At 39.7% G+C, this 13,429-nt stretch overlaps 2 protein-coding genes across 3 annotated transcripts; both read left to right on the forward strand.

Annotated features, from left to right (window-relative positions):
* On the forward strand, positions 3,938 to 7,381 carry LOC105168810 (probable xyloglucan 6-xylosyltransferase 5). Of its 2 annotated transcripts, none has more exons than XM_011088966.2 (2): positions 3,938 to 5,622; positions 6,895 to 7,381. In XM_011088966.2, exon 1 carries the CDS (start codon positions 4,223 to 4,225, stop codon positions 5,582 to 5,584), a length of 1,362 nt encoding a protein of 453 aa, XP_011087268.1. In that variant the 5' UTR covers positions 3,938 to 4,222; the 3' UTR covers positions 5,585 to 5,622; positions 6,895 to 7,381. The 2 variants fall into 2 exon arrangements, with proteins under 2 accessions (XP_011087268.1, XP_011087267.1); XM_011088965.2 differs by having other exon boundaries at positions 3,939 to 5,618.
* Positions 9,377 to 12,322, forward strand: LOC105168831 (probable receptor-like protein kinase At5g61350). The gene has a single exon (XM_011088987.2). The coding sequence runs from the start codon at positions 9,628 to 9,630 to the stop codon at positions 12,253 to 12,255; it is 2,628 nt and encodes an 875-aa protein (XP_011087289.1). The 5' UTR covers positions 9,377 to 9,627; the 3' UTR covers positions 12,256 to 12,322.

Below are 13,429 nucleotides of genomic sequence, written 5' to 3' on the forward strand. Positions count from 1 at the left end.
ACTGAATCTCCTCTACATACCCGGCATTGAGCAGCTTGTCCATTTCTTTTCGGATGATTTCATTTTTATTGCTCCCGAAGGACCTCTTCTTTTGCCGCACGGGTCGCATTGCTGGGTCTGTGTTTAACCTATGCACGATCACCCCTGGGTCGATCCCTGTGAAATCAGACGGACCCCACGCGAACACGTCCATGTTCTCTTTTAGGAATTCAATCATAGCCATTTCCCTCTCCTTCATGCTCGCTCCTATCCTGGTGGTTCTGTCCGGCTCATCAGGAGTAAGCTGGACGACTTTGTATCCTGTGAAATCAGACGGACCCCACGCGAACACGTCCATGTTCTCTTTTAGGAATTCAATCATAGCCATTTCCCTCTCCTTCATGCTCGCTCCTATCCTGGTGGTTTTGTCTGGCTCATCAGGAGTGAGCTGGACGACTTTGTACTCCTCGCTGGGTTTTAGGTGTTCCGGCTCGTAGGGCCGTGGTTCAGCGTCCTCTTTCACCTTTCTCTTCTTCGCCTCTGGCTCTCCCTTCAGTGATAAATTGTAACATTTCCGCGCCTCTTTTCGATCGCACGCTACCTCTCCCACCCCGCGATCCGTTGGGAACTTCACCTTCATGTGGTAGGTGGAGATGACTGCCCTGAACGAGTTCAATCCTGGCTTGCCCAATATCACATTGTACGCAAATGGTGTGTCTACTACCAAAAATTTTATCATTGTGGTCCTCCGTTTGGGTTCGTCTCCTATGGATACTGGCAACTCGATCATTCCCAAGGACGTCACTTCACTTCCGCCAAAACCGACTAGCGGTGTTTTGACCGGCTCCAACCGAAGATTTTTTAAGCCCATTTTGTCAATCACACTTTTGAAGATGATATCTGCGGAACTCCCGCTGTCCACTAAGACCTTGTGAACTGTGAAATTAGCTATGTCGAGCCTGATGACGATTGGGTCGTTCATCTCCCCCGTCTCCTCGGGTTTATCAGAGCTGTTAAAGGAAATGGCCTCCTCTTCTTCCACTTTCAGTACGAACTCCTTCCCTCGGCTTGAGTTCGAAGTTCGAGCGCATCTCTTCCTATCCCTGTTCGAGCTATTCGAGCTAGAACCCCCTGCAATCGTATAAATTACTCCCTTAGTTGGCGCGTTGTTTGCGGTGGTTTGGGCGTGTATCGACTTCGATGGCCCCGGGTTCCTGTCTCTGCTTCTCGACCTGCTTCTCCTGGGCTCTTCCCTGCCCGCTCTGCAATTGTGGGGGACTCGGTCTCTAAAGTACCCCTGCCTCATTAACCTTTCGATTTCATCTTTCAATTGGAAGCACTCTTCCGTGTTGTGCCCTCTCTCCCGGTGAAACCTGCAGTATTTGTTGCAGAATTTCTTGGAGGGTGTATATCTAGTGTGCCTCGGCCATTTGAGAACATCCGCATTCTCGACCATCATCAACGCCTTTTCCCGCGACATTGGCAGTGGGGTGTAGTTGTGATATTTGGGAATGTATTTGGGCTCCCTTTGCTTTTCTTGCTGCCTACTTCCCCCGACCTCTCTTGCCTCGTTCGGTTTCCTATACATCTGCTCACGCTCCTTCCGCTCGTAGTCCTTCATTGCATTCATCTCCTTCTCATCTATATATTTCTGGGCTAGAGCCATGAGCTGCTCAGCATCTCCTGGCGGGTCGCGTGCAAGCGCAGATGCGAACGGACCTTTTTTCAAACCATGAATCAAAATACTGACCATCATTTCTATGCGCAGATCTTGAATCTCTATCATTTCGTTATTGAATCTCCCTACGAAACTCTTCAATGTCTCGTCCTCTCTCTGCCGTATGGTGAATAAGTGGGTGGCAGATCTCTTTTGCTTCCTTCGGCTTGCAAAGTGGAAAGAGAATTTCTGGATCATTTGTTCATGTGAATCAATGCTTCCCCGAGGCAAGTTGGTGAACCATTCTTATGCTTTTCCAGTCAACGTGGTCGCAAACAATTTGGCCATGATCGGGCCTGGCTGCCCGTATAAGTTCATAACCATATCGAAGGCCGCTACATGTTCGTAGGGGTCCTTAGTTCCATCATACCTTGGCAAATCGGGTACTCGGAAGCCTAGTTCCACCACTTGGACCAGGATGTCGTTGCTGAAGGGTGAATTTTTGTTGTGCGCAACTATTTCTCCTCGTTTTTTGAGTTCATCTATCTGTCTGTTGAGGTTCTCTATCTACCTTCCCACACTTTCTACCTCCGCCCTCGAGATTACCGGTTCCCTTCTCTTCGCACGACTATGGATGCTAGAGCCAGCGTCGGATGACGCTGGTCGTTTACTGCGATGCTCCTGTCCGCCCTGTATTCTCGACTCTCGCAGCGGCTCCACATTCTCGAACAACTGCCTCCTCGCTGTTTCCTTGACCAGGGGGGTCGCAGTTCTTCTTTCATATTCTACGATTGCTTTCCGGCTAGCTTCCTCTATCATTTTCTGTAACTCATCAGGGGTTAGTTGGATGGTTGCTCCCGCCCCTTTCCTTGGTGTTTCTTCTTCCCCGGCGTTTCTCCTCGACGAACCTTCCATTATGCTAAGGAATTCTCAGATGTTTCCCACAGACGGCGCCAACTGATCCGGGTCGAAATATGCGATCTCGTGATTCGATCTCCACTCGAAGCGCCAATTCGTCCAAGACCAGATTTTGGGTTCCCTGAGAATGAAAACACGAACTGTGAGCTCGTCGGGCACGTCCCCGACAATGACCCTCCGACGCTCAAGTTAGGTTGGTCGAATGAAATAGGTTCGATCTAGGAGTTCGGTCTCAATTAATGCGTATCAGTTACCTCATTTATGGCGTGTCGGGGTCTATTTATAATACACAGTTGTACGGTAAGTACTGGGCCACGTGGCCTTATCTCGTCGGTGCGCGTTCTGATCGAACGGTGGTGATTGTCCGGGTTTCCGGTCGGTGTACGCGATCCGGGTCGGGTCCCACGCGATCCGCCTGTTACAATATTCGCGGATCCTGACCACGAAATGACTGTAATGCCCTTAATGAGGGGTGCTTCGGTCCTTTTGCAGATATGATATTTGAGTACTCATCAGTATTAGTTTGGAGCACTAAAGAATTTAGGACGGAAATGAAAGGGAACCCTAAACGAAATTTACGTGTTATGGTATCAGATAAATATATTTTTTATTATTTTATAGATATTATTAAGTTGTTTCTTGAAAAAAATTGCAATTATATGTAAATATACAAAAATACTAACGGTGTATATTTGGTTAGGGTAAAAAATAGGAGTAAGATAATTTAATATTTTGTTAGGGGAACAGATGGAGTGAAAAAAAAATTAGATGTATGAAATGGCTCCGGAGTTCAATTTTATTTCTGTCCAAAATTGAGCGGAGAAATAAAAGTTAAGACTAAAAGGACAAAAAAAACTTATATTTTATTTACTTTATTGTCCATATATATGTTAATTTTCTTCCAATTTTTTTATTCTTCCCGCTGGTAATACTGTACATAATCGCTAGAGAAAACATAATAAAATTACTGCATCGAAGTCAACGATGATTATTTTTATTAATAAAAATATTCTTGTTCTTATTCGATAAATATTTTTAAAATTTTTTATATACTAAAATTCTATTAATATAATGGTAATTTGTTTATTTTCAAATACAAAATAACGAGAAGGGTTATTCAGTAAAAAATTAAAAAATAATTTTTTTCTCAATATATCAAATAAGTGTAAGTATTTAAAATTTACTCTATTTTTTTAATCATAGTAAATATTTTTAAAAAAAATTAAGAATGAAAATAAAATCAAAGGCAGCTAAAAATCTCAAATAAATAATGAGGAAAAAAGGTGAAAATCTATGGAAACGCGAAAACAGGGGTTGACGCAAACGCGCTGAATTCCAGCACGTAGACAGCGGGATTGTCCCATTGAGCAAAACATTATTCAATTTTCACGTCAAAACCCACCGAAATTATTAAACAAATCCAACCCAAAACCAAACCCGGATCGCAGTCGGTGCTCTGCTGCTGCTGCTGTTTCTTGTTTAGTTCCGCTTCTACTACAGAGATCTATCTATATACACACACAGGCACACATACAAACACAATTTGATGAGTGTGTGTGTATAGGCATATTTGCAGAGAGAGGAAGCAGAGACTGAACTCAGATTCACATAGTCAAACAGTTCCTATTTCTTCCTTTTTTTTTTTTTTTGGGATTTTTGTTTTAGCTGATGGGCTCGGAAAGCACGTTTTCAGCTCAGAAGCGAGGCTCCAGCGGGCTTCCGACGACTGGAGCCACCGCGAACGGCGGAGCACGAGCCCGGGCCGCCTCTCTTCTGCCTCGGGGGCGGCAGATCCATAAAACCTTCAACAATATCAAGATCACGATTCTCTGTGGCTTCGTCACCATTCTTGTACTCCGAGGCACTATTGGGCTTGGCAATCTGGTTTCTTCTGAAGCAGAAGCTGAAAATCAGCATCTTGTTGAAGAAACGAATCGGATCCTTGCCGAGATCCGGTCTGACAAAGACCCCAACGACCCGGATGACCAGCCCGAGGAGTTTTTCAATCCCAATATGACTTTCTCGTTAGGTCCTAAAATCACTACCTGGGATGAAGACAGAAAGGTATGGCTTCAGAAGAACCCGCAGTTTCCACAGTATGTTAATGGAAGACCTAGGATTTTGCTTGTTACGGGTTCTCCACCGAACCCCTGTGACAATGCTATTGGGGATCATTACTTGTTGAAGGCTGTGAAGAATAAAATTGACTATTGTAGGATTCATGGGATTGAGATTGTGTATAATATGGCTCATTTGGATAAGGAGATGGCGGGTTATTGGGCCAAACTGCCCTTGATTCGTCGGTTGATGTTGTCGCATCCAGAAGTGGAATGGATTTGGTGGATGGACAGTGATGCTTTGTTTACTGATATGGTCTTTGAGCTACCTGTTTCCAAGTATAAGGATTATAATATGGTTATTCATGGTTATCCTGATTTGTTGTTTGATCAGAAGTCATGGATTGCATTGAACACAGGTAGTTTCTTGTTCCGAAATTGCCAGTGGTCATTGGATTTGTTGGATGTTTGGGCACCAATGGGGCCCAAGGGTCCAGTTCGTGAGGAGGCTGGGAAGATCTTGACGGCTAATTTGAAGGGTCGGCCGGCATTCGAGGCGGACGATCAGTCTGCCTTGATATACTTGCTGATTTCGCAGAAGGATCAGTGGATGGACAAGGTTTTTGTTGAGAACTCATTTTATTTGCACGGGTTTTGGGAAGGTTTGGTGGATCGTTATGAGGAGATGATTGAGAAGTACCATCCAGGGTTGGGTGATGAGAGGTGGCCGTTTGTGACTCATTTTGTGGGTTGCAAACCTTGTGGGAGTTATGGGGATTACCCGGTTGAGAGGTGCTTGAAGAGTATGGAGAGGGCTTTCAACTTTGCTGACAATCAAGTACTGAACTTGTATGGGTTCAGGCATCGGGGATTGGTGAGCCCAAATATTAAGAGGATACGGAATGAGACTGCTACTCCTTTGGTGAATGTAGATCAGTTCGATATTCGACATTCGGTGCATCAGTGGAGCTAGCTAGTATACCATACCTGTGAGCAACAAATACTATGTAGGTAATTGGAAATTTAGTTATATATTGGATTTCAGTTTGCAGCCGTTAAGTCTATTGTTGAATTTACTATCAATTTAGTGTAAACTTGAACTTTGTGGCATTAGTTATTTACTCTTCAGAAGTATAGAAAAATAACGGATTGGTTATTGTGGCTTGATCTTGTTCAACTCATTTATCCAAAAGTATATCGGTTTTGTGTTATAAATGTTGTTTCAAATGCTCATCATGGTAGCTGTATTTATCTCTAACATGGGGCGGCTCTTCTAAAACACGCAACATAAAGGCATACTTTGTGCATCATATCTAGTACAATGAAATCCGACTACCTAAATGCTAATTTTCATGTGTTAAAGCATGAAACTGTGAATTGGTTTTGGAGCCAAACTTCTCTTTCCTTGTTTCTCATTCTATGTGCCTTTTATTTGTCTACTTAGATATCAGTGGATAATTTTAGGAACAGGCGGAAGAAAAAAATGATAATAAGTAATGATACAATTACTAGTAAAAGGTGTAAGAAAAAAGGAACATCGGAAGTCCACTGAATTAAGCAAAAGTATGATAACTTTCTCCAGTTTTGGGTTGAGAATAATTGTAGGGAGATCTAACAGTTCTGAAATTCTTCTGCTTGGTGTGTCAATCAATTGCTGGAAGCAGAATTTAAATAATTGTTTTAAGTTTTACTTTTTGGTCTATGTATTTTTATTATAAAACAATCTTCTCATGAAGATTGTAGGATACGTGAATTTGAGAGACATTGGTCCTGAAAATTAACCTCTGATGCTCAAGCCAGTTACAGTTACTTCTAATGAATCACTTGGACAAGTGCCAGGAAACCAGATATAAATTCTTTCATAAACCTTAAAATGCTGAACTGAGCTGAATAATGCACCTGCCTAATTTGATTTGCTTGCAATGTCTCAATGTTTTTAAGCTAAACAGGGTCACAAGTGATGAATGGTTTCAGAATAGGAGATTAAATTCAAGTCATCTCTCTGATCTAGTTTCTTCCATTTGTACATATAAAAGGAAGTCAAATGTGGGTCTGTCAAGAAATCAAATATGGACGGTCTACAAACTTAGGTCCCTGCACCTTTGCTTGTGTTATTGCATTCATTGTTTTATGGTGGTATCATCTGAAGTCATCAGAAATTGATATTTAAATTGTTGAGCTAATACTAATCTCTGTGATAATTGTTGCTGTATTACCTGATTCTTGATGAGTCCTGCCATATCTAGATTTGCATGATCATATTGATTCTGCTCTTTCTTGCAGTGTGTGTGATTCTTTTGGAAAGGGGCAAGCTGAAGAAACTGTCGTACTTGTTTTACTGATTTTGTCAAGCCTGGACAACGGAAAAAGAAGTTGTAATTTTTACTTGTGGTTGTTTGATGTAGCAGTATTTTAGCTTTTCATTCATTCAGGATCCCTACGAGCTCAAAGTAAGACAGCCATTACTCTGAAGCCTCAAAAAGTCCTGCTGGAAGAAATGATCAAAGATTGCCTAGAGCTCTGCAGCAACTCAGCTACTGTTTTGACATACTTGGGCCTGCAAAACGTAAGCACACACATGTATAGTTGTGATTTCCAAAATGTTCAGTAGACGATAAATATTCAAGAACAATTTGGAGCTCCAGCACATGCATCATTTGCTAGTTTAGACATTCATGGACGACAACATTTGTTTTTCTTTTCTTGCTACTGTTAAATGAATTCCTGTTGTATTTCAGCTCCAGTGAATGAAATTTGCTGTTATCTTTCAGTATTCTGATAGCAAATTTCTGGTATTTGGTTCTGAAAATTTTACTGGCTCTAGCACTCTGTAGCCCTTCAAGGTGTTGAATGGAATTAAACATGGAGAGGTAGAAGCAGGAAGACATGATGATGGGCTTCTGCCTCTAAGGATGAAAATGGATCGGGTTTGTAATGGATCCACTAAAATTTTATTCACTTATGATTTTAATATATTAAAAATTTAAAAACATTTTGGTATCAGCGATGACATCATAAGGCAATATTTCCCATTAGACTATATATGCATACATATATATATATATATACTCGAAAAATAATAAGTATCGATAAATGTTTTACATATCAGCCAATAATATCGAATAATGACTGATATTGATATGCATTCAAGATACTAAAATAGTTTATGCATGTTTGACATTATATCTCTTAAGGCCATATATATATGCCCACTTCTTCTGTCATTATTATTATTTTTTTTGGGCGAATTGCAGTTGTTTTCAGGTACGATATAATTATAAATATTTTATTATTTAAAAAATTATAAATAGATTTTTCAAATAGAAAATAATTTTTAGCTCCTAAATGGTGAGTTAAAAATTATTATTTTACACCTTGTTATTATTTTCTTTCTGAAAAAAAAAAACATATAAAAAATATAAAACAAAATCATATAATGAGTAAAATAAATAATTCATAAGGCTTATTACTCTATAAAAAATATTTTAAAATATATAAAAATTAAATAAAATTATAATTCATAATGCAAAAGGCATTTGGATAGTTTATTACAGAAATTGAATAAAAATTTAAAAAAGACTAACAAAATGATCCCATTATTAGATGAATGTTAAAATAAAAAGTGTATTTGTAATTTTTTAAATAATAATGAGATATTTATAATTATTCCAAATTTTTTAGCAAGTAGATATAACCAATAATTTACATTTTGTTTTTGTTTTTTTTGGAAGAATTATGGTATATCAGAACACATGTCATTCTTACCAACCCTACAATGTCAGCACAGGCGTCTCTGCAATTATATTCATCTCACCTTTTGGTTTTCTAATGTTTTAATATCAAGTTTTTCTTTAGTACTTGTGATAGTTAGTTGTCAATCATTTGTCCTAAAAGCATATATATCTAATAAATCTACTCCATTCATTATCTATAAAATCAATTTTAATGATGCCCATTATGAATTCATCTAAATTAAAATTAATTATTATACTTATTATATAATTAATGATTAACCAATATCTAATTCACATCTCACTATTATAAGGGAATTATTTTTTCAGATAATTAGCCAGGGGCTTCTATATGTGAAAGCCCCTAAATACATTATTAATAAGGATAAACTATATTATTATTTTTTGAGATTTGATATAATTTACACTTAAAATTCTATATTGTTCAAAAAATTACATGTAGTACTCTTGATTTTTGTTTATGTCTAGTAAATAGATCCCTTTGTTAGTCAATAATTATGGAATTTGCTGATATGAATAAATAAAAATAAAATAAAACATTCATATTGCAGATCAAACAGATCTTTACACAAATTTAATCAAATCAAACCAATCATACAGCAGAAGTAATACACTTATCATGTAATCGATTACTTTACATCAACTGTACCATCATTACATGATAAAAATACCACACTTGCCGTAGATACAGTTAAATTAGATTTTTAATCAAACCTGATTTGTATAACAATTTCCCTAATCCCCATATTATGATTATATTTTAGGAGGAAGTAAAACACAATCCCCGGCACTAAACATGGCTCTATTCCCTCCAAAAAAATAAAAAAAACAAAGGTCCACCCTATCCAGACATGTCAACTACAAATCATGACATCCTAATTAAGTTCAAATCCTCCACAACGTCAATTCACAAACTACCTTCCCTTCCCTTAGCTATTCCCAGCTGTATGCAACGCGGTTTGATCAAATTCCCTTCTCAGACAACATTAACTTTCTCAAACACAAAAAATATAAAGTCATCTCTTCCTCTTGCATTACAACACTGCACGTTCTCCCCAACATGCATGCAACCATCATTTTTGCCTATCTCCTCTCTTTCAAACCACTCCTCTTCCCCTAAAAACACTACCACCACTCTTTCTATGTTTGTCAAACACATACTACTCTTCTCATCATACTCTCCTTATGTCCACCCCACCAACAGCCACCACCTCCTCCTCCGCCTTACCCTCACCGTGAACGACAGCCATCGAACCCCACCCGAATGGGAGGAGGGACTAGGACTAGGCGGCTGATTGAACGTCAACTTTCGCTGGTCGTTTTTATCCTTCTTTTTTTGACATGTTTCGTTGATGTAGTGTTAGGGGGTTCGTCGTCTTCGTTCACTCCTGCTGATAATTATCTGGTCAACTGCGGGTCGCCTAATGATGCTGTTGTTGATGACGGCAGGACTTTCAAGTCTGATCCTCAGTTTGCTTCTTACTTATCAACTGACGAAGATATTCTAACTTCCATCACTTCTTTTCCCAACAATGTCTCTCTTTCTTCTTCTGCTTCCTCTTCAGTTCTTCCCTTATACCTCACTGCAAGAATCTTTCATCACGAGTCAATGTACAGGTTTCCGATCATCAGGCCTGGCCGGCATTGGATTCGTTTGCATTTCTATCCTCTCACTCACCTCTCCTACAATCTGAGCTCAGCTACATTTACCATCACCACAGATGATATCGTGCTCTTGCATGGCTTTTCAGTCAAAGACAGCACTAAAATGGTGTTCAAGGAGTACCTCATCAACATCACTTCTGATAAGCTCACCCTCAAGTTCTCACCTATGAAGAACTCTGTCGCGTTTGTCAACGCAATTGAGCTCGTTTCAGCCCCGGACGACCTCATATCCGACTTGGCCTCAGCTGTTTCACCGGTTGGCGACTTCAACGGGTTGAATAACTACGCGTTGGAAGTCTCATACCGGCTAAACGTCGGAGGGCCAATTGTGACTCCCAAGAACGATACATTGTCTAGAACTTGGCTTCCTGATGGCCAATTCATGGTCTTCCCTGAAGGGGCTAAAAATGTGGCTGTCCCGACCGACATGATACAATACCCGAAAGGTGGAGCCACGCCTTTAATCGCTCCGTATTGGGTATATGCAACAGCTGATCAGATGGCAGACTCTGGAACCGCTGACCCAAATTTCAACCTGACATGGGAAATGAGTGTTGATCCTTCTTTTTCATATCTGATTAGGCTCCACTTCTGTGATATTGTGAGCAAGGGGCTCAATGAGCTCTACTTCAATGTGTATGTCAACGGGATAACTGGCGTATCGAGCCTTGACCTGTCGACACTCACATCAGGCCTAGCCATCCCTTACTACAAAGACTTTGTGCTCAATGCCTCAGCTATTTCAAATGGAACTGTTGTGATTCAAGTCGGTCCAACTTCCAATGTTCAGTCGAGTTTGCCGAATGCTATCCTGAATGGCTTGGAGGTGATGAAGCTAAGCAACTCAGCTGGGAGTTTGGATGGATTGTTCTCCTCTGATGGGACTTACAGGGGCCTAAAATCAGGGCCTACCGTCACAATGAAAGTTGCTGCTGGAATCGGCCTAGCATTGGGGGCAGTGGCGTTGCTTTTGCTCTTGATAGGGATACTCAGATGGCAGAAGAGGCCTAAAGGTTATGAGAAGCAGAAGACCTTCTCATCATGGCTTCTCCCTCTCAATTCCAGCCAATGCAGCTTCTTGTCAAGCAAGAGCAAGAGCACTACTTTTTCAAGCATTGTCAATTCAGGGCTCAATCTTGGGAGGTACTTCACCCTCAACGAGCTTCGAGATGCAACCAAGAACTTTGATGAAAAGGCGGTTGTTGGGGTTGGAGGGTTCGGAAAAGTGTACCTTGGTGAGCTGGAAGACGGAACGAAAGTGGCCATAAAACGAGGCAATCCATCCTCATCACAAGGGATCAATGAGTTCCAAACCGAAATCCAGTTGCTGTCAAAGCTAAGGCATAGACACCTGGTTTCACTCATTGGATACTGTGATGAACAATCAGAAATGATCCTAGTCTACGAGTACATGGCCTACGGCCCTCTCCGCGATCATCTATACGGCTCGACCCTGCCTCCACTATCATGGAGGCAGAGGCTTGAAATCTGCATAGGAGCAGCAAGAGGGTTGCACTATCTCCACACTGGTTCCACACAAGGGATAATCCACCGGGACGTGAAAACAACAAACATACTTCTTGATGAAAACTTTGTAGCCAAAGTATCCGATTTTGGCTTGTCCAAGGCTGGACCAGCCTCTCTCGACCAGACTCATGTCAGCACAGCAGTTAAGGGCAGCTTCGGATACCTTGATCCCGAGTACTTCAGGAGGCAGCAGCTGACAGAGAAGTCTGATGTTTACTCGTTTGGAGTCGTGCTTTTTGAGGTGTTGTGCGCTAGGCCGGCTCTTGATCCTGCACTACCAAGGGATCAAGTGAACCTGGCTGAGTTCGCTAAGCAACAGAACGCGAAAGGGTGCATACAGAAGATCATTGATCCAATTATTGCTGGAACTATAACTCAAGAATCATTGACGAAGTATGTTGAGGCTGCAGAGAAATGCTTGGCTGAGTATGGGGTGGACAGGCCTTCAATGGGAGATGTTTTATGGCACTTGGAGTCTGCTTTGCAGCTGCAAGGGACAGCATCTGCAGCTAATTCAGCTGACAATCAGTACGCTGGAGAGGATGATGATGAGAGTGATGGTAAGAAGATTAAAAGGGATATTGAGGCTGCTGGAAAGAGTATTGAGGAGACAAGGGATGAAATGGTTGTTGATGTCAGTGATGATTCTGGGGTGGTTGTGGCTTCTCCTATGTTTCTTGAAACTTTTCAAGGAAGGTGAAGAGAGAGAGAGAGGTTGGCTGTCTGTGCTGCTATGAGTAAGGCGTTTGTTGCCTTTTCATTTTTATGTGTTTGTATTTGGAGCTGAAATGCTGTCTCAAGAATGTTTGAAGCAGATAAAGTTCTTGTTACAATGTTGTCAACTGCTTTTAGATTGTCTTACTGAGATTACTCCTCTTTTCTTTTTAAATTCTTTTTAAGGAAAGTATTGTAGAGTATGTTTTAATAACTTTTGTATTATAATAACCTTATTATCATCTATTTTTTATTCTGTCATGTGAATTTCAATATAAATATATCAACAATAAAAATGTAGGTAGAAATAATAAGTGACTACTTTTTTATAAATTTTTTAATAATTGTGCCACATATATTAAGTATGACAAACTGATTAGTCAAAAACAAAGAGTCAAATCTCTCAAATGTCACCTCATAAACTTGTGAAAAATAAACTCAATACCTCCCCGTAAAGGGTTGTGCTGCCCTTTATTTTCTAAAGTTCAAGGATCATATTCCACTTTTCTTTTTTTTTTATTGTGGGTTTTTTTTTTCTGTTCGTGTTTTCATATAAGTGTTGTACTTGACTTTTTTTTTTTTTTTTTTTGCCTCGTACATTAACTATTATAGAAAAGAAAGTCGTAACATAATTTAAAGATATGAATGTGAACGACTCCATCTTATTATGAGTGAATAAAATGAATAGTAACGAAATCTATCTTGTCATCAATTAATAATAATTTGTTCGTAATTCAAAATATAAAAAGATATAAGATTGGTATTTCACTGCTCACATCAAATTATTTTATGTGCTGAAATCATCCTAAGTTTTTCTTTCTTGTAATACTATTCATTTAGTACTACATATTGATCAATCAACTAATATTCTTTTTCCTTCCACTTTAGCTTGATAAATTGAAATTTATAGATAAGGTTATTGCATAGTTCAATGCTTCAAATTTAAATATTAATCAAATATATGATAATTTTAAATCAAACGATACATTCAAATAAAATAAAGAAAAAAAACAAACTACTACAAAAGTAAACATATAGAGCATATATTCGCGTGCGCGCGCGCCTTTGCGAACGCTGCCGAAAATTTGCACGTCACCGCAAAATCACATGACTAATTAATTTTTGTCGAAATAATTTATTTTTGAGTTATGAAAATATTT

This window comes from Sesamum indicum, linkage group LG8 (genome assembly GCF_000512975.1).
Source record: "Sesamum indicum cultivar Zhongzhi No. 13 linkage group LG8, S_indicum_v1.0, whole genome shotgun sequence".
In the NCBI taxonomy this organism is placed as follows: domain Eukaryota; kingdom Viridiplantae; phylum Streptophyta; class Magnoliopsida; order Lamiales; family Pedaliaceae; genus Sesamum; species Sesamum indicum.

Excerpts from the sequence above, each read along its gene's own strand:
- LOC105168810 (XM_011088966.2), top strand. The coding sequence starts at position 4,223 with ATGGGCTCGGAAAGCACGTTTTCAGCTCAGAAGCGAGGCTCCAGCGGG.
- LOC105168831 (XM_011088987.2), top strand. The coding sequence starts at position 9,628 with ATGGGAGGAGGGACTAGGACTAGGCGGCTGATTGAACGTCAACTTTCG.